Source organism: Lupinus angustifolius, chromosome LG16, assembly GCF_001865875.1.
Source record: "Lupinus angustifolius cultivar Tanjil chromosome LG16, LupAngTanjil_v1.0, whole genome shotgun sequence".
Taxonomy (NCBI): Eukaryota; Viridiplantae; Streptophyta; class Magnoliopsida; order Fabales; family Fabaceae; genus Lupinus; species Lupinus angustifolius.
The window spans coordinates 1,980,910-2,001,648 of NC_032024.1; the positions used below are offsets into that span (position 1 = coordinate 1,980,910).

The window sequence follows — 20,739 nt, forward strand, 5'->3', positions numbered from 1 at the left end:
TTGATAACATGCTTCTCCAGCTTCTTATTCTTGCGTTGTGTGACAAGGAATATATTACACATAAGTTTATTCTAAACACGATATTTTAAACTGATATGTAAATTTTTTATTCAACTGAAAAGTTTAGTGGCTATTTAAAAAACTTTATTTGTTCTTAAAGAAAATATTATATTTAAAATATTTTAATAGGATATGCATGTAATTAAAAAGTTTTTTTATGTCAATAACATGATATTCTACACATGTCATCACCACTACCATAATTTAAATTAATTATATATTTTTTGGTACAATAAGAGTATTTACTCACCATTTGAGTAAGTAATTAATTTCTTTCAGGACCATAGCTGTCTCTTATAACCAGTGTCGCTCAAGTGAATCAAAGTCTTCCTAATTTATGAGATTTTCGTACAATATAATTATATTTATTTCTCTTTCCACCTTTACTAAAATAAATTTATTACTCAAATAAATAAAATAATAATTAGTATTTAATACATTAGCAAGATACACGCATCATATACTTTACAATTTTTTTATTTTTGATCTCATGATTCATTTTCATTTATTATTTTTCGATTCAGACTGGCTGGTCCAACTGGTTTTCAACTTATTTGTGACATTTTATGGTAGTGAAATTTTATTTGTTGGTTGTTTAATTATCTTTTAGTATTACTATCAAAGGTATCTTATTACCTTTGGGGTTTGTGGTTGTCTCTTCCAACAAGTGTCGTTCATAGAAATCAAAACTTAACTTTTTGGCCTTTTCGATGATCTAGTGGAGCCTTAACCACTATATCAATACTTTGTTGGTAGTGTAATTAGGTATGATAATATTTTCAAATTCGATGTATATAATTATTAAATAATGTTAATTAATATTATGAATTTTAAGATTTTTTAGTGTACGTCGAGTCAATGAGTAAAATCATTGACCCACTTGTCCAATCAATGACTCATTGGCTTAGTGATCTAACCAAATCATTAACTGATTCGAGTTTAATAATATTGATTATAACAACATCAATCGAGCCTTAAATTTATTAAGTGAGATCGACTACATAAATTAATGACTTCATGTTTATTGATAAATGATTGATATCTACATGTTTTTAATTTTTAATTGTTGCACCTACAATTTTTCTTGGTATTCATCTTTCGACACATGTCACCACCAAATACACTCTTGTTGATTTAAATTAATTATATATATATATATATATATTTTCTTTCACTTTCCACCTTTACTATATTACTCCATAAATAAATATAAATAGTATTTAATGCATTATCAAAATACATGCTCCACAATATTTTTGGATATTTTTTATCCTCTTAACTATTCATAATTCACTTTCATATATTATAAGAACAACTGAGCTTTAATTTTATTGGGTCTGATCGACTATATGGATCAACAATATCATAATATTCTATCATATTTATTGATAAATAATTAATTATAAATATTTCTTAATCATTCATATATGATTTTTTTTTGTATTCCTATTGCAATAAAAGTTGGATTAACATCCATTTGATTTACTTTCATTACAGGTTACTTTTAACCGTACTTTCATTATCACACGTCTAAATCACTTAAGATGTGATTCTATTATATTTTCTATAATAAAAACTACTTCAACTTTCTACTTAATGCATTTATTCATTTCTAGTATTATATTATTTGATGTGTCATCTTATCCCATCGCAACTTTATCATTTATGTTGCATGAAATTTATTCTCTTATTAACATTTCACTGCTCAATATTTAGTCTCGTATAATATTAGGAGGGAAAAATATGTATACACTGATGGTGTAAGAGTTTTTTACACTGTCATTGCATCATCTACCATTCATTTTCAATCATCGTTGACTTTTAAAAAAAGTTATCCAAATAAAAGATGTATAACGCACCAACTGTATATAAATCTTTATACTATCAACGTATACATTACACCCATAATCTTGTATTTTGTCCTCACTCAATATTTTTTCTCTTATACTAGAAAAACATTAATTTCCTCATTCATTGCATTCCTTTTATTATGAATATTATATATATTATATTTATAATGTGTGAGATATTTTTGTTATATCTTACCTACCTAAAATTTTCTATATAAATACAAAGTTGTAGGAGTTAGGGTAATTGTGGTGAGAGTGAAGAAATTGAAGTGATGGCAATAGAGATAGGTTGGGGTGTGATTGTAGCCATTGCTACTTCTCTTTTATTCATAAGATATATTTTAAAGAATGTGAATTGGTTATTGTATGAATCCAAATTAGGTGCAAAACAGTATTCTCTTCCACCAGGTGACTTGGGTTGGCCCTTAATTGGGAACATGTGGTCCTTCCTTAAGGCTTTTAAGTCCACTAACCCTGATTCTTTCTTGGATTCCTATGTCCTAAGGTAAATATTATCATTTTTCTTTTATATTTCACTCATCTTTCTTATTATTTGATGTAGAGTCAAATTGGATTTGTATCATCGAAATTGAGTTTCTTTTTTGAAAACAAAGATAAGGATGAAATATTATATTTACACGCATCATCGTCGTATTTTTGCATATACCTACATGTATAGATATTTGTCTTCTCTAGATCTGACACATTTTTTATACATATATATTGAACTTTTAAAGAGACTAAAACATATTATCATAATTACTAAAATTATTGTATATGTATTTTTTGTTTTGTTTTAAAAAAATAATTAAATATGACATATTATAATTTTAATGACTATAAGAAATAACTTATTTCTGAGACATTTATTCTCATTTTTAAGTTATATTATACTCAACTATATAATTTTACTTATTTTTTTAACTATATACCGGTCAACAATTAAACAAATCATATCAGGTTTGTTTTATATATCAACAATGTGTTGGTCTAGTGTTGTAAGACCTCATTGGATCTTCATGTTTGAGGGTTCGATTCTTAGGAGCGACACTTGTTGTGAGGACAACCACGAATATTGAAAGAGATTAGTTCCTCCCAAAAAGGTGAGGTCCATATTTGATATATCAAAAATATATATGTATGTCCTAGTTTTGGTGGTCCATGTCATTGTGGGCCTCACCTTAAATAATAGCATTAATTTTGAAGGTTTTTTATTTGTAAATATTAAATAACCATTTTAATGCACAAAAAAATATCTTCTATACCCATATAAAAAACAAAATAAAAGATAAATATCAGAATTTTTAACAAGTTAATTGTTATATTTCATGCCCCACTTATAGGTGGTGGCCCCATGATTAATTTACATTATCCCTATGAAACATTCAAATATTATTACAAAAATGTAAGGTTTGAGCTATGAATATGATTATTGATGTGCACTAATGTTTTGATTGAATGAAAACATAGGTATGGAAACACAGGCATATATAAGGCATTGATGTTTGGAAAACCAAGTGTAATTGTGACAACACCAGAAGCATGCAAAAAAGTGTTAACAGATGATGAAAAATTCACACTTGGTTGGCCAAGATCAACTATGGAACTAATGGGAGAAAAATCATTCATTGGAATCTCTTATGAAGAACATAAACGTCTAAGGCGTTTAACTTCTGCTTCAGTCAATGGCTATGAAGCTTTATCTATTTACATTACTTTCATTGAACAAAATGTTATAAGTTCATTGGATAAATGGTCCAAGTTGGGAGAATTTGAGTTCTTAACTCATATGAGGAGACTCACTTTCAAGATCATTATGCATATTTTCCTTGGTGCAGAAACTGATCCTATTATGGAGGCTTTGGAAAAAGAATATACAGCACTTAATCTTGGAGTTAGAGCCATGAGAATTAATATTCCTGGTTTTGCTTTCTATAAATCACTCAAGGTAAACAATATTTGAGAGTTTATTAGGAAAGTTTACAGTATTTATCCATTTTAGTCCCTCGTGTTTTTCGATCTTACTAGTTTGGTTTTTTGAAAAATTGAAAAATCTAAAATGGTATCCAATAATTTCAAATGTGGGTCGAGTTAGTATTAGTCCCTACCAAGTGTTTAGAACATGTTAAAAATGACTAATTTGACTCACATTTGAAATTTCTGGTTTCTCAAAGGAACCAAACTGGTAAGTCGAAAAATATGAGGAACTGAAATGAGTATTTGTGATAAATATGAGGATATGTGATTTTTTTAGTTTCCTGTAATAACTTATGATTTAAGGTTCTTTTTTAGGCAAGGAAAGGTTTATTGGCTATATTTCAAAAAATTGTGGATAAAAGAAGAGCTGAAAAGAAGGAAAAAACATCCAACAAAAAACACAAAGATATGATGGATTCTTTGATTGATGTTGAAGATGAAAATGGAAGAAGATTGGGTGATGATGATATCATAGATATCATGTTGATGTATTTGAATGCAGGTCATGAATCTTCAGGACATATTACTATGTGGGCAACCTATTATCTACAAAAGCATCCTGAATATCTCCAAAAGGCTAAGGTATTGATGTTAAACAATTGCATTTATAATACCATCTCGAGGTTACAGTTTCAAATCCCGGAAACAACAATCTCTTTACTTGTGGAGTAATGTTGTGTATATCTATTGTCCTCATACTCTACTAAATGGGAGTCTTGTATATTGGGTCGCCTTTTTATCATATCCCTTAATCCCGAAAATTTGAAATCTATTTCCAAATATTGTTTATTATGTATTGAACAGGAAGAACAAGAAGAAATATTAAGGAGAAGGCCACCAACACAAAAAGGATTGATACTTGAGGAAGTGAGAAAGATGGATTTTCTATCTAAGGTAGACATTGACTATAGTTGATTTTATCATTTTATGTTTACTATAAACTAATATTTGATTATATATGTTTTGGTTTATCAACTTTGACATAGGTGGTTGATGAAACATTGCGTTTGGTTACTTTCTCACTAATGGTTTTTCGGGAAGCAAAATCCGATGTTCATATTAATGGTTAGTATTATATGTAATAGTGTAATAATGGTTTCTAGTCCTATATTATCGTGATACATAAAGTACTTGCACCCAGTATTAGACACTCCAGTATCAAAGAGAATTTAGTACGATGTTTTATCACGATACTAAATATTATACATATTTTCTTGCACAGGTTACCTCATTCCAAAAGGCTGGAAAGTTCTAACATGGTTTAGGGCAATTCACCTTAGCCCTGAAATATATCCTGATCCAAGGGAGTTCAATCCCTATAGATGGAATGTGAGTAGCAAATATATAGCAATGAAACATTTAAATTGAACAAAGTTGCATGCATTTTGAACATACATAATGCTATATGAATATGAATTGATAATTTGTTTTATGCTTATTCATTCATAGATAACACATAAGGCTGGAGAATTCCTTCCATTTGGAGCAGGAACTAGATTATGTCCAGGGAATGATCTTGCCAAGCTGGAAATCTCAGTTTTCCTTCATCACTTTGTTCTCAACTACAAGTCAGTAAACTTCCCCCTCAGTAAACAATTAGTCTCACCAGATAGGATCAGTTATATAAATCGAACGAAATCATAATGATATATCAAAAATCATGCTCATCGACAATAATCTTTCATAATTATTTTACTTATCGATTTTTCGTAAAAAAACATGATTTTACTAGACATCCTATATGATATTTTACCTATGTTGGTACAGGATTGAGCCGAAGAATCCACTATGTCCTATCAGATACTTACCCCATACAAGGCCCACAGACAACTACTTGGCAACACTGAAGAAAGTTTCATCTCCTTGAATGGACAAGACTCATGCAATGACATAAAACCTATAAATAATTACATAACTCCCATATCATCAAACTTTCATAACTCCTCCATTATCAAACTTCAATAAAATTGAAAGTTGTTCAATAAATTTTGTTGTTTGATTCTGCTAGCTTCATACTTTATTACTTTATTGACGTGTGTGCACTTACTAGTATAACTATATAAGAAATATGATCCATTACTTCAAACTAACGTGAGGGTTACAACTATAATATAAACTATGATAATTCATATATAAACTTCCCAAACCGAGGTTAGTATATGTATATCATGTAGTTCAAATATAATGTCTAAAAGATCCCTCTAAATAACTATACAATTCTTTTTTAGTTTCAATGATCTTTTCAAATGTTTCGGTGAAGCTTAGGGGCATTACAATTGATACTCATAGTTTGTTCTAATTACAATGCAATGAAATTTTTTGGGATCACTTGTTTTAAAAAGTATGTCATTCAATATGTTATTAAAATTAATAATTCATTATTAAATTTTAATTTAAATATATTGTTTTTAGATTGGGTAACACGTTTTAAATTACTAAATTTTTGATAGAATTCACTCGAGTAAAAAAAGATTGGTGTAGTTTCTTAATGTGGATGTGATAGGAGTAAATGGAGTGTTTGATGGACATAATATACAAATTTTAATATTATGTGGTTATTATAAAATAATTGTGTTATTACTTGTTTGATCAGTGATACAGTAATATTTAGCATTATCTATCATTTTATATAACAAGTATGATGCAAAAAATACAAATTCACTTAACCCGATCCTACCCGCTCATCTAGTTTGGTTTTGGTTATGATTTGGATTAATCTTCAAATATAAGATAACTCTGAACAACATTTAGAGTCAGATAAGATAAGAAAAACTAAAAATATCACTACTACATAATAACTAAGTAAGTGGTAGATTGTGCAAAGAGGAAAAATATTCATGGTATGCATTTTAAGATAAAGTTTTAGGAGTATGAGTGTATGACCCTCTTCATTGGGATTTTGAGGAATTAAAAAATATAACACTATTAAGATATAATGTATTTACTGTATGAAGTATCGAACTTACTTTTTAACACATATTTACCATTTTTTTTAATTGTTTATTTTCAGCCAATAGGGATGAACAAGAACCCTGTTTTTTTGTTTACTTTCATCTACAAATGGAATGGCACCAAGTTCCAACAAACCACACAATCTTGTCTCTATCTAAAAAGCACTTATAACTTAAGTGAAAGTATGAACAAACAATGATGTATCTTTTAAAGAAATTTGAACAAATTCCCATTCATCTAAACATCTATCTTCTACAAATGGGTACATAGACAAAGCGCCCAATATGCAATAAACATGCCACAAGCTCTCACAGATTGCAACAAATATTCAAACAATTCTTTTTATCTACAAGAAGGATATTTCAAGATCCAAAATTCAGAATAATCTCCTAATAAAGGTAAAACCTGCATAAAGCCACTAGAAAAGACTCCAATATGGTGACACACATATATAAACATAAACAATGCCAGCAAATGATAAAAATATGTATCTGGCTGACACTCCTGCTGAACATCATGGTCCATTGTTCCTCATGTCCCATTCTTCACACTTCCATCAAGCAGGGATCATCTAAACATTTAAAAACACAAAAGAATTCAATTAAAACACATTTAGTTGATAGAGACATCAAGAATCATTAAGCCAACAATTGGAATGTCTCCAATATGATAAATCCAGCCACAACTGAATCATAGTTTAATCAATCCAGATGATTGGTTTGAGAAAGAGATATGCTCCTTGTCCTCATAACCAGACTATATGAAAATTCAAGTAAAATAAAATTCACTCTTCCTAAGCATATTATAAACCTCCATTCTATGTCAATTTGCTTCTAAGTTTCATTGAAAAGAATCTTCTAAATGTCCCGCAGATGTGTTACAGTATCACAAAAGAAGAAAAAAATAGTTTTACGATCTTTGGGGTGTTTCTCCCTTTCATCGCAACTTCTGCAAAAGCTTGTGCAGCCTCTTCAGCTTCTGCTATGGCAACTTCCGCTTCATAAACTCTCGAGAAGCAACAGCAGCTGCCTCTTGAGGAGTCATGGACCTTAGCTTTGCTAATTCTAAATCTATCTGAGACTTTGTGAGGACATTGATCTCATCCCTGTGAACTATCATAGAGGTTTACTGCCCCCATCCAATAATAACATAGGTGAGTATGTTTTTCTGTCAGAATATGCTGGAGTAGGTGCAATCCTATACCTGCGTTTTACCTGAAACATCAAAGTCAGCCATAGTAAGATCTCTAATTGAAACAATTCAATATAACTGCCACAAAATGATGATGATGATGACATCAGGCAAGTGTACCATCATTTAGGTCGATGACCTTAACACTTGATATCAGTAAGGATCCCGGATTATACCACTTCCTTTTCAAACTGGGTACACAGATCTAATAAAATAAATTACTACATCAAAACAAAACAGAGCCAAACCTTAACATAGACCTTTTTGGACCAGGAAGGTGCATCATATCTTCAGAAACTTGAAGAGGCTTATCATCTTCATCACTCGGAACTACAAGAGTGATAGCCATGAAGTTCTCATCCTATCTTGGGTCTGATGCACACTTTTGACTGCTAACCTAGACTTCTCCCTGGAGGTCCATCCATTTGCCATCACACTCAAATTTCTCCATTTATCCTATCGAACACCCCACATTAGAACCATACAAACAAGTCAGTGTGTATAGTAATATAGATGGTCCAACATAAATTCATAAGAATAAATTCAAACAACTTGAGAGAATGACCTCTTAAGCAAAACAAAAAAAGGTCAGTCCAGTGCACGAGTCTCCCACTTAGTGGGATCTAGGGAGGGTAGATGTACATAGCCTTACCCCCATAAGGTGAGATACTGTTTCCAGGATTTGAACCTGTGACCTCATGGTCACTAAGCAACAACCTTATCGTTGTGTAAACTCTTCAACAAAAAAAGGCCAAAAAAAGACAAATACCAAGAGAACCCAACCTTGAGATCCACATTTGACCACAGATATAAGACAACGCTAAACTCTGGATCCTTGAGTATTGGGCGCCTTATACCTACCCCATGCTTTAGAACTCCAGCTTTCAATGCTGCTACTTCTGCTGTCCATTTCTGCTTAGGAGCGCCCATCAGGAGAAGAATATAAGAACTCTCTCAGCTGCAAGAATACATTATACAAAATTAATTCAACTCTAAATATCTAATATTCTAATGACAAGTTTTGCAGAGTTATAAGACACTAGGAAGTAGGATCTCTTACTATATTTTAAAATATTCTTAACTCAAGATACATATAGGTTCTGAAGATATTTAAACGTGGAGCTCGTTTTAAAGATCACCCACCATCCAATATTTGCATAAATCATGTCCTCTGTGCTCGAAAAAATGTTAAACTTGATATTTCCATTCTTAATCCATTGATTCCAGAGACCAAATAGTTCAAGAAACTCAATCAGTAATTACAGTTATGGTTCCTTCTCCAGCCATTATCAAAACTTTCAAATTCTTGAGCACGGGGTCTTACAAGATAATGTTTACAACATATCACTTAATTTCATAACCCTACAGAAAAGAAAAAGCTAGAACACCATTCCAAATGCAAAAAACAACAATCTAGCCCCACCCCATGATCACACATAACACCAAATCCATTCTCAAAAGGAAACCCCAAAAATTCAATTCTTATATTGAATAAACAGAGTAAAAGCTAAAGGAAAATGCAAAACCACTATGACTTCCCAATCAAATAACAAAATCGCAATTCAACGCCAACAGAAAACCCTGAGGTACTCGGCATCATTCATTCAAAACCTCGTTTGCCAATTCATAAACCAGCTTTAAGTCTAGTTTTTAAAAAAAAAAATCATGTAACTTAGTCCAGTGGAAAATGTGCCATCGCACACCCCCCTTCATCCACATCCCCTGAATCTAAATCCACTTTTGCACTACTATTAGAATATCGACTATTCACCCTCCTGTTCCTTAAAATCACTTTTGACTCCTTCATTAACTTGATGTATTTCTTCCTCACCCTCAATATAGGATGCTTCTCAATAGCTGATATATCATTATAAGCTTCCTTAAGAATAACTGTGCAAGTTTTGTTCCTGAAAGATAGATAAAACATATGTGGATGCCGCTCGAATGCTCTATGCATTTTTTGTGGCAACCCAAAATGCTTCTTGAGGCAAAAGAGCTTCTTCCTTTCTGCTGAATGATCAACAAAAAGGGAAAGGATTTCATGAAGAACTCCCACAAGTCTTTTCTCTGCTATATCAATGTCTGGATCCAAATTTGAGAAATCATCATAAGGTGAAATGTACGGAAGCTTCTGAAACTCACACAGCCAATCGTCAATCTTAGTTCTCATCCTTAAACCTTTTGATGGAAAAAAAGGAAATTCAATAGCCTCCATTGGTCCCCCAGAGTACAGACCTCTTTGCATAGCATTCTTCTCCATTACAGAATAAACCTTTTCTTTGCTTTCAAGAGCCAACCCCTTCAACCCATCTTCCATATCCACAAACCTGAAAGATTCATCAAGATTTTGTTCTGGATACTGCAAAAAATCATCAGGCAACCCTAAATACCACTGCATACCTTGAATAATCTTCAAGGGAAGAACATTTTCTCTGGTCATCAATATCATCCTTTTTAACCTCGACCTCAGGTCCTCCCTGCATTCCTCATATACTCTCTTCTCTTCCCTGTCAATATCAGCAGCTTCCGGTGTCAGCCTGAACCAAGGTAGATTGTATTGAGGACCCGTATACTCCTCAAAGATGGACGGATATAGCCTCATAAACCTTGCAACCTTCATGGGCACGTCCAATTGTAATCCCCTCTTAGACACTGCAGATATAGGGATGCAGCTATTGGGTTCCTTTGCAATGCAATTTTTTAGGGCTACTACAGGCTTGAGCTGAATGGAGTGGTGGATGTGCTCAATTGAGTCATAGTAAGAATCTTTTTTCCATTTCATGTACACATTAACATAACTGCACCTGGGGACATGTAAGAAAGGGAGACTTGGGATATTGTATTCAAAGAAGAAGATCGAATTTTCAGAAGGCCTGAGCAGCCTTTTGATTTTTTTGGCTGCAGTTTTGCTAAGATTGAACAACATCAGGTGAAAACTTGAAAGGGCAGTACTTGCCAGTAAAATGAATGGGGAAGATTGTTAACGTATTTGGGGTTTGATCGGCACTTCCTTTTTCAGAGAATTCAGTGCTGATCTGTAGAAGGTTGAAGGAAAATGAATGATCTATTTAGTCACAAATCTTACAAAAAATAACTTTTTAAAACAATAATCAATTTAAATTTCAGCAAAAAAACAGCTATATTAGCATAGTTAACAAGATACAGTCTCCAGGACATAGCCAATAAGTACTGATACACTTTGCAATATGCAAAATGTCATAATCTATGTCAACGTTGATTCACTCAAACAAAATTTGTCAATCATTATTTTTCAAATGAACATGATTTATGATAGAGTAGTATAACAAAGTTCAACCCATGTAGCCGATCCCACCTAGTAGGATTAAAGGCTTGATTGTTGTTGCTGTGAAGAAAGAGGGGAAAGCAGGAGAAGTTGCTGAGTTAAATGGCTTGACCCAAGTAAATTTATTTATTTACAATAACAACAAAATGATAAAGATAAGACAAACCACATGGAAGAAATACATATAGTCGTTGAAGCATTTTTACAAGCATGTAACAGTCCAGTTCAATGGAGTCACTAGCTTCACATCAAATGCATCAACTCAATAAACCATTACAACATACTAAAAGTAAAAGTAATCCAAGCATTTAATCCATTGATTTAGATACAGCTTCTTTTTTCATATTTTCGTTTATTATAAAAAGCTTTTATTTTAGAAAAGAAACATTTGTACAAAGACATTGATTGATAAATATAATGGTAATCTTATTTATATTAGAGAGGAGAACCTGAATTGGAGATGGAGGGAAATGAATTGAATTGGAAATGGAATTGGTGTGTTTCCTTTGGTTCCCTCGCCACAACAACATTCAACAAAATCAGTTAAGGCTCTGTTTGGTTTGGCACTGCCACGCCCAAAGCCACTTGACAACTTATATGTCCAAATTATCGTTCGATTTAATTCCTTTTGGGTTGTGTGACTCATCAATCTCGACTTATCAAGGAGATAATAAGGTTGTATATTATTGACATTGACCCCTTGTTGGTGTCTAAGCTATTTTTAAGTGATACAAAATGAATGAATGAAAGTTTAAAAAACTAAGTACAAATGCTATTTTTCTAATGCGAAATTATTTATTAAATTATAGCTAATAAATTAGCACCAAAAAGTTAGAAACTTGTGAAATTCAAATTTTGAAAAAGTATACACCCCCTCTCACATAAACCACAAGATTCTTCTACAACATAAAAGCAAGGGCACTAATTAACATGTGTATAATATTGTAGTCTTTTGGGTATGGATTTACTAGTGGCACATAAATATTGTTAAAATCGTTATTGGTCAATAAAAGAGTGTAAACTCTATGTACCATCCGGCAAAGATTTATATACATTTTTATTAAATAGTTAATAATAATTAAAACACAATGATTGCATGCATTTGTTTTCTCCAAATGAAAACTTTCTAAAATTTTGTTGGTGTGAAAATATATATAGGACCGTATGTGCAAGTCAAGGACATTATTATCAAATTAAAAAATTATATTGAAAAGATAAATAAAATAACAACACACTTAAAAAAATAACAACACTAATAAGAAAAATTACTTCGGATTATATTAGATGTGAAGCAGGAATGTAGGAAAATAATTTTGAAGTGGGTTTAGTATAGATATTATAATATGGCAATGCTGATAAACAAACTGAAATTCAAATTCTCCTTGCAATCTTACTTCAGAAATTAATATATCTGAAATTCGAATCCAACTGAAAATGTTGATGTTTTTTGCTATATAGCTAAAACTATTAAAAAAATTAGTACCCTAAAAACTTAATATAAAACATTTTAAAATTAATACTCATAAAAAAATGTTGTATTTTGAAACTGCATAGTTAGAAATTACATGCCCTTTTTTATGACAGTATATAGCATAAATTTAGATTGAATTTGTCAAAAGTCATCACTAAATAAACAAAGTCTAATTTAGTTTTTTTTAGATTAATTCTATCAACTAAATAAATGTAAAAAGAATATGAGATAGAAAATAATCTGTAATTAGCTTTATTCTGAATAGATTCAGATACAAAATTCACCCAAAATATAATACTACTCCTTAAAAGTACATAGCTAAGTCTTAGCTCAAATTTCAATGTAAAACACATAGATATTCATACTATGCATATACTATATAAACTGTGATAAATTTCAGATATAACATGTAACTTCAATGAATGCACTAAATAGAATCAATAGAAGCTAAGATGTTAATCTTTCTTCTTGGCTTTTGATTTTACAACATCTTCAGGTATGCATGAAGACCAAAAGATTGGTAAAATGGTGCATGCAGCTTGTATCAAAAGTCCTAGTCCAAGTCCTGAAAAATCAGTTCCTGTTACTTTGATGTATGATGCTAATGCAACACCAAAGTATCCACTTACAATGAATGCAAATGCTATAGCAGACATAAGAAATGCCATTATAGACCCTTCACACCCTTGTGGACAAAGTTGTGCTATTAAGACACTGAATGGTAGAATCTTGAAGAAAAATAGAACTTCTAAGAATCCTGAGAAGATTACAACATAGACTGAGTCTGGTACTCCAATTTCTCTGTATAAGCCTTTCACAAAGAAGAAATCTGAAACCATTAGCAATGCCATCATGGCTTGAATTGTTGATATTATTTTCCTTGATGGAACAGATTTAAGGTATTGGTTATATATGATGCCCCAAAGAAGCATAGTTGCTTGACCAAACACTTTGGAGATTCCTAATACTGAGGAGTTTATTTGCAAATGTTCTGTCTGGTAAAAGAACATGGTTCCTGTGAGTGCTGGAATAATGGCATAAGATGCTGCAAACCATGATATTGAGTAAGCAATTTCGGGTTTTCGTAGAGCAAGTAATAGCTCTGAAAGCTGTTTCTTTATCCCAACAGATGGACTCTTTGGGAGGCCAAGAGAGTTCTCAGAAACAGAAATTGTTATGAAAAATTGGAGAGCAAGGAGAAGGCCGAAAACCAGAAACATCGACTGAGGTGCGAATCGGCTGATAAATATGCCGCCGAGGAGGTTTCCGAGGACTCCTCCTACAGAGGAAGCTATCCAAACAAATGATTGGAGGTTGCCTGAGGAAGATGGTTGAGAGTTCTTGGTTGAGGAAGGAGGTTGTTTACTCTTCTCTGCAACAATTGCATCATTTGCTACCTCAGCTATTGCAGCACCTAGATTACTGAGGAGAAGGTATATAGAGATAGTGAAAATAGATATGGTTGATGGAGAGTTTGCTATGACTAGCCATGACAGTGCCTGCAAAAAAGCTGCATAAAATGATGTAAATAAATCTCTTAGGAACTAGTTACATTACAATATGATTAAAGAACAATGAAATGATTCCAAAATTCATATGTTATTCTCCTTAAAGCAAAAGTTGATGGCTTTGCCTCAATATAGTTGAATATACTGAGATACTAAGAACAATGAGGATGCTTGTATAAAATCAAAAAATATCAAACCTTGACTTTCGATTATAAGTTAAAAGAAGTAAGATTTTCAGCTCAGAGAAAAACAGAAATTATAATTTGCATCAAGTTCCACCATGATGAACTTGAGATGAATAAGATCTCAAATATCAATAGATATATAATGAGTATATTCAATTACATTAATCTTTTATGCTAAATATAAGGAATGTTATATAGATATTTGGTAGAACAGATCTATCAAAATTAAACTCTCAGTGAGGCTTCTGCCACATTAAAAGGAGCTCTTCATGTATCCAAACAAAATGAAGAGAACAAAAAACACAGTACTTTTAACATTCCAAGTAGTATTTGATCTTGTTCCTTAAAACTTGACACAAAATCGGTTTGAGTAAAAGCTATAATCAGAATTGTAATCACTTCCTCTAAAGTTTCTTCATATTTCCACTTCAAGGATCATTGGCCTATTTTTCCACTTCCTATAAAAAAAATTGTGATCTCTCACATATCCTTCATAAGAAAGCTGATAAAAATTTGGCTTATCCTCTACTTCAAAGCAACAATGACATTTATTCACAAATTTAGTTCCTATCCAAGTACTTGTGTTAGTTATGAGAAGCCTTGTCATATTCAAGAACTTATCAGATTTTGTTGATTTATGAGGCCAGAATTTGGGGTTATCTTTCTTTGTTTCTTCTTTCTTATAGGAGTAATGAGTGGCCAGAATCCATCAAATTCCTTTTCTGCCTTTAGCTTGATTGAAAAAAAGAAAGAAAAAAAGATATTGTGTTGTTACCCCTAGTGATAGTGCCATATATAAGTATCATAATTTTCCAGTAAAAGTTTATGCACCTAAAAAAATCAATGATGCTTGGTACATTATCATGGATAAGTAACATATAATATAACCTTCTTAAAAAGCAAAATAGTTAGACAGAAATATAAGCCAGAATATGCAGATTCCAAGGCAGTTATGGAATGAAATAAAGTACTGAGAATCATTTCTTAAAAAAACCCTCTTTTAACTCATTTGTCCAAATTCCAGAATATCTAGTATCTATTGTTTCTTTCATTCATGCAAAAAAATATATACATCAATAGTAAGTAAAAACTAAGATATATTGACACAGATAAACAATTTACAGTGCAAATAATATGTACATCAAATTCCACCATATAGCAACATGAAAGAGATTACAAATTCTATGATTCAACAACTAGATCTCAATATATCATTAAAGCAATAAACAAAATAGAAAAGACTCAGAATTTGGCTTTATTAGATCAAATCATAGAGAAAAAACAAAAGGGTATGATGATAGTTCTAAATATTGAGAAGGTTTTAAATCTGGGTTCGCGAATTTCGCGTAATTCAGGTTTTGGAAGTTTCCGAGACCGCTTACAAACATAATGTTATTTATAGTATATTACCTTCAAGGGTGATATTTTGAAGGTTTTAAATCTGGGTTCACGAAAATTACATGATTCAAGTTTTTCGAAGTTTCCGAAACCGATATAATGTTATACATAGTAAATTACCTCCAAGGGCGATATAAGGAATACGATGTTGGCCAAAGATGTAGATAGAATCAGAAAGAAGGCCATAGAATGGTTTTCCAACCATTGGAAGATTTGCAGAATTCTGAAGAATCTGAAGAGTAGATGGGTCCACACTGAGTCCATCTTTGAGGAAGAAAATCACTGCTAACCATGGAAAGCATCGAAATCCTTGAACCCAATAACCCAATCCCAGAACTTTCTTAACTTGTTTCTCATCACTATCCAATGAAGATGAAACCATTTATAAGAAGTTTTGTAACACTTGAGAAAGAGAGAGAAAATGTGTCATGTGTTTGAGAGAAACAAAGTGAGTTATAATAACTTGGGAATTGTGAAAGAAGAGGTTTCATGGTTTTAAGGAAAATATTTCTGTTACTATGTATTTTGTTGAGAGTTACATGTGGCATAGTTTAATAGTTGACATGTACTGAACATGTACATTTCTTTATCAATGACACGTACGTTTCATTTTCTGCTGACTCCTTTCTTTCTTGTCTGCTTTAACTTTTTATTTTTTCGGAACTCATCTCTTTTAGGTGTGTGATTGTCTTTTTAATCAATGTCGTTCATAAGAATCGAATTTGGTTTTATTAGATATCTAGTGAGACTTTACACTATTAAACAAACATCTTGTTGATACTTTTTTATTTTTTAATTATTGTTTGTGATTCTCTGGAATATTCTGCATGTATAGATCTGATCGACATTGGATTCTTTAGATTTTAGTGGAGAAAAAGTTATGTAACTAGTACTTAACATAATCTTAAGTATAATAACAAAAACAAAACATAATTTTAAGTATTGAAGTATTGTTGATGTTGAATCTTTTTGGTATAAAGATATTAGTCATCTTTTTGGACAAGAAATTAATCAAGTTCGAAGTATGTAACTTTCTCTTATGATAATTATCTCTCCTAAGAATCAAACTTTAATATTTTTAGTCTATTTCGAACTCTAAGTGAACCTTATTTTAAAATATAATAAAGAAAACTATGTGGTCTATGTAACACTAAATGCAGGTATGTCGGCAAAGGTGGTTTATGAAAATACATAATTGCTCATAAAGTAGGAAAAGAGGTAAAGAATAACATGTTCAAGTTTGATTGGTTAATTCATTTTTAGTTTATAATGCTTCAAACTACAATCTCAGTTTATAATCATAATCTAAAAAACACATTATACCCGAAAGCTTCATTAGTAAGTACAACGTAGCAATCTATAAAGCCATAACAGTTTGCCATTTCTCAAGATTATTAAGGATGCTGAAGAAATAATATTTTTCTGAAAATAGTCCTTATGAGTTCCCAATTTCTGCTTTGACCCAAATAATGGAGACAAAAATGTGACACTCCATAGTAATATTTGAAAACTAACACATACGATGATGATTGGGGAGTTTTGAGATGCCTGACAAATAATTGTGAACTGGCATGTTTTATTTCCACAGATCCTGCTGAATCAAATATCCCTTCCAATTAGACATATTAGGCAAATTCATATGAACCTTGAAAAGATCCATATATATAATTTTCCATCATCAAATAGTGTTACAAATGCCAAACCAGCACAACAGTTATAATTGATAAAGTAATTAATGAGAAAACTTAACTAAGAAACAATTGATTCAAATAGATTATTGAACTAGTTTTTAACCCTTAAAATATGTTTTACCCTTCTAGAAATTTCTTCTAAAAATCAAAATTTTATTCCATAACTGCAACTCCACCAGCAGCTTTTAGTTTTTCTATGATGCCATTTGCCTCCTCTTTTGTGACTCCTTGTTTAAGAATAACAGGTGCCTTTTCAACAAGATCTTTGGCCTCTTTTAATCCCAGGTTAGTAAAAGCTCTTACCTCCTTAATCACCTTGATTTTTGCAGCAGCATCAAATTTCTCTAACTTGACATCAAATGCTGTTTTCTCTGCCTTTTTCTCCTCAACCTTTGGTCCAGCAGCACCATCCTGCGGACCCAGGTCCATGCCTTCTGTTGAAATTGGCTGCAACTTTGGAAGCTTTAATCTTTCTGCCAAGGTAGGCATAATTTGATTGCGTTCTTCTTCAGTTAACGATCCAATTCGATCTGCAAGTTGGACGATTTTTTCTGAGGGTGGAGGTCTGGGGCCATAGGGATCATAAAATTGAGGAATTTTGTATTTTATAGGATTGGCCTTGGGATCTCTAGCAACAACATCAGGCTGGAAGGCACGAGATTGCAAAGGCCGAGGGAGACGGCAAATTAATCTGGAAAGAGTGGTAAACCTCATGTCTATATTCAATCAAAATAGCAACTCGTGAAATCAAGCTGTTGACAAAAGCTATTTCAGCAAACTCCTAGCATCACAGTGATAAGCTACCTGAAGCAATTTAAAACATTTTAAGGATGGGAAATATTTCACAACATTCTTTAATTAGGAGCAGATTCTGCACAATTGAGCTGTGGAATAAAACATATATATGCCAATGAATTTGGCAGTAGATAGTCATCAATATTCTCGCCCAGAATATTTTATGCATAAGAGATCATCATAGAGTTCAAAGATGGCGGAAAATGCTAAACACATAAAACTCAACTGTTAACACTTTCAATTACAACAGACATCTTGATTAAAGTAACCAAAACTACCATCAGTTTCAATTGAATAATTAAAGTTGGAAAAGGAATAGAAAATATATTTCATACCCCTGTTCAATGACCTAAACAGGATTCAGCATGGCAAGGGCCAAGGAGCAATGAAAAGTTGGTCAGGGAAGGAGTACTTGACTCGCCAGGACCACAAAATGCAGTTATTTAATCTTAATGCAAGTCCAAGGCAGTATTGAACATGGACTATGTCACAGATAAATCCACAAATTTGCCGAGGAAACCTTGACTACTTGACACTGCTGGCACTCATTATTATAAAGAAGGTTTTAACAGGAAACACCATCTTCACTTGTGAGGGACCCTCCCCGCCATTTTATACAAAAAATGTTGTCAATTTTTTTTAAACAGTTAAACTAAATGTAGTGTTTTATTGGCATAGAGCTCTACAGAGAGATGAATAAAAATTTAATTTCTATTTTATGAATAGAAAAACTCAACCCAGCAACCAAAAGAAAATGCATATACATGATGCATGATAAGATATATGCAAAAAGATTCCAGCTTCACTTTAGGCATTTCCATTTTTTAAATTTAAGCAGCTAAATAATTTTGATCAGCATAAAATCAATGGAACAATAGAACATCAACAGAATCAAATTAAATTTGCCAGCTCAAAGGAAGAAAAAGAAATTACTACAAACCCCCATTGCAATACAGGAAGACAAAAACATGACTAAAAGAACAATCTATATGACAACCATTGCACACCAAACATTGATAGAAAGATAAATAGAAAATGTTACATCCATCGTCATTAGCAAATTCAAAAGAAAGAATAAGAAGGAAAAAAAAACTCGACGTGTGAGTTCAGAATCCAACTAGCAGATCATACATTCAGGACCCCTTCCAGCACAAGAACCGATCCACATGTTAATTCTATTAGCAATGATACCTATAAGTCTATAACTGACTTGCTTGCTTGAAAGCTTGAAACATTTTTTGGGGTACTACCAAGGTATCTCCTAACCTATTTTTGGGTAAGGAACTAATCTCTCGCAGTTCGTGGATGCTCCGAGTCTCATATTAACTTAACATGACTAGGGAAACACAAAATAAAAATCTTCGGAAAATCCTACGTTCAAATATTAATCTTATGAGACTACACAAATTCAAAGGAGAATGGGATTTAACATGAGCATTGGAAGCACACAGTGAAATAAAATTTTCATGAATTTGCAAATAACATTACAATTCAGAAGCAGAACAACTAAGGAACTCATAATAACACATTTGGTTACTGAAGCTTTTCATCAAGCAAGTTGTATGCACGATGCAAATACATTGATTAAAGCATCAAAGTGTGAAAAATACACATTTTATGTTGGAAATGAATTCAGGAATGATTAAAAGTAGAAAAGTTGGAACTTATCGAAATGACGTTATTACCTTGGGGAGATTCAAAATGTGGAAAATAGAGAAGAAATTAGGGTACGGCGACTCGCAAACAAGTTTTGTTTCTTCTTCCTTTCCCTCTGTTCCCTAATAACTGAAATGGGCTCTTTCTTCATCAATTTGGGTATTGGGCTTCACTTCCCAATCACAGCTCAACATGTTTCTTTTATTATTTAAATATATACATAGACTATAGAGTGGTGTAATATATGTACAGTGAAGATTTATAGAGAATCAATAAATCATTCAACATTCATTTATACATTATTTATACTAGTGTATACAGTTACTTTGTGCCTGTCGGCGAATATTGTGCGATACTATATATTCAATTTTTATATATTTCATTTTTTTGAATTAAAATATATTTGTTGTGTTCGGTGTACTTTATATTATATTTTTTTGTGTGAATATGATAATGTTTAATTTAAGGTGAGATATGTAGTTAATTTAATGTTTAATTTAGGATTATATAGTTTTTTTTGTAAAAATTAAATAATGTTAAGGACAATATAAGAAATGAAAATTACACCATGAGAGAAGTTATTTCAAGTTTTGACTTTATATATAGTATAAATATAAATTAAAAATATAATAATAATGTATTCAACTCTTACTATACATATATATATATATATATAGTGAGATTAACCTTATAGTCACAAA

General features: G+C 31.7%; 4 protein-coding genes and 1 long non-coding RNA gene across 9 annotated transcripts; 1 reads left to right on the plus strand and 4 right to left on the minus strand.

Annotated features, from left to right (window-relative positions):
- LOC109330361 (ent-kaurenoic acid oxidase 2-like) lies at window positions 2,149-5,804 on the plus strand. Of its 2 annotated transcripts, none has more exons than XM_019564533.1 (8): window positions 2,149-2,415; window positions 3,381-3,858; window positions 4,203-4,469; window positions 4,692-4,781; window positions 4,874-4,952; window positions 5,110-5,216; window positions 5,337-5,455; window positions 5,655-5,804. In XM_019564533.1, the coding sequence occupies exons 1-8, from the start codon at window positions 2,183-2,185 to the stop codon at window positions 5,752-5,754; spliced, it is 1,473 nt and encodes a 490-aa protein (XP_019420078.1). In that variant the 5' UTR covers window positions 2,149-2,182; the 3' UTR covers window positions 5,755-5,804. The 2 variants fall into 2 exon arrangements, with proteins under 2 accessions (XP_019420078.1, XP_019420079.1); XM_019564534.1 differs by having other exon boundaries at window positions 2,149-2,409; window positions 3,375-3,858.
- LOC109330362 lies at window positions 5,222-5,821 on the minus strand. Its single transcript, XR_002105661.1, has 2 exons — window positions 5,696-5,821; window positions 5,222-5,449 (listed from the first exon to the last, which is right to left on the minus strand). It is a non-coding gene; the product is annotated as an uncharacterized LOC109330362 (long non-coding RNA).
- LOC109330407 (protein ROOT PRIMORDIUM DEFECTIVE 1) lies at window positions 7,968-11,893 on the minus strand. 3 transcript variants are annotated; one of them, XM_019564612.1, is made up of 4 exons: window positions 11,784-11,893; window positions 8,814-11,065; window positions 8,279-8,486; window positions 7,968-8,053 (listed from the first exon to the last, which is right to left on the minus strand). In XM_019564612.1, the coding sequence occupies exon 2, from the start codon at window positions 10,954-10,956 to the stop codon at window positions 9,703-9,705; it is 1,254 nt and encodes a 417-aa protein (XP_019420157.1). In that variant the 5' UTR covers window positions 10,957-11,065; window positions 11,784-11,893; the 3' UTR covers window positions 7,968-8,053; window positions 8,279-8,486; window positions 8,814-9,702. The 3 variants fall into 3 exon arrangements, with proteins under 3 accessions (XP_019420157.1, XP_019420158.1, XP_019420156.1); XM_019564613.1 differs by lacking the exon at window positions 11,784-11,893 and having other exon boundaries at window positions 8,814-8,988; window positions 9,091-11,252; XM_019564611.1 differs by lacking the exon at window positions 11,784-11,893 and having other exon boundaries at window positions 8,814-11,252.
- On the minus strand, window positions 13,042-16,398 carry LOC109330392 (probable folate-biopterin transporter 7). 2 transcript variants are annotated; one of them, XM_019564582.1, is made up of 3 exons: window positions 16,017-16,398; window positions 13,698-14,315; window positions 13,042-13,583 (listed from the first exon to the last, which is right to left on the minus strand). In XM_019564582.1, exons 1-3 carry the CDS (start codon window positions 16,276-16,278, stop codon window positions 13,261-13,263), a joined length of 1,203 nt encoding a protein of 400 aa, XP_019420127.1. In that variant the 5' UTR covers window positions 16,279-16,398; the 3' UTR covers window positions 13,042-13,260. The 2 variants fall into 2 exon arrangements, with proteins under 2 accessions (XP_019420127.1, XP_019420126.1); XM_019564581.1 differs by having other exon boundaries at window positions 13,042-14,315; window positions 16,017-16,397.
- On the minus strand, window positions 17,453-20,182 carry LOC109329469 (50S ribosomal protein L7/L12). The gene is made up of 2 exons (XM_019563151.1): window positions 20,068-20,182; window positions 17,453-18,391 (listed from the first exon to the last, which is right to left on the minus strand). The coding sequence occupies exon 2, from the start codon at window positions 18,299-18,301 to the stop codon at window positions 17,741-17,743; it is 561 nt and encodes a 186-aa protein (XP_019418696.1). The 5' UTR covers window positions 18,302-18,391; window positions 20,068-20,182; the 3' UTR covers window positions 17,453-17,740.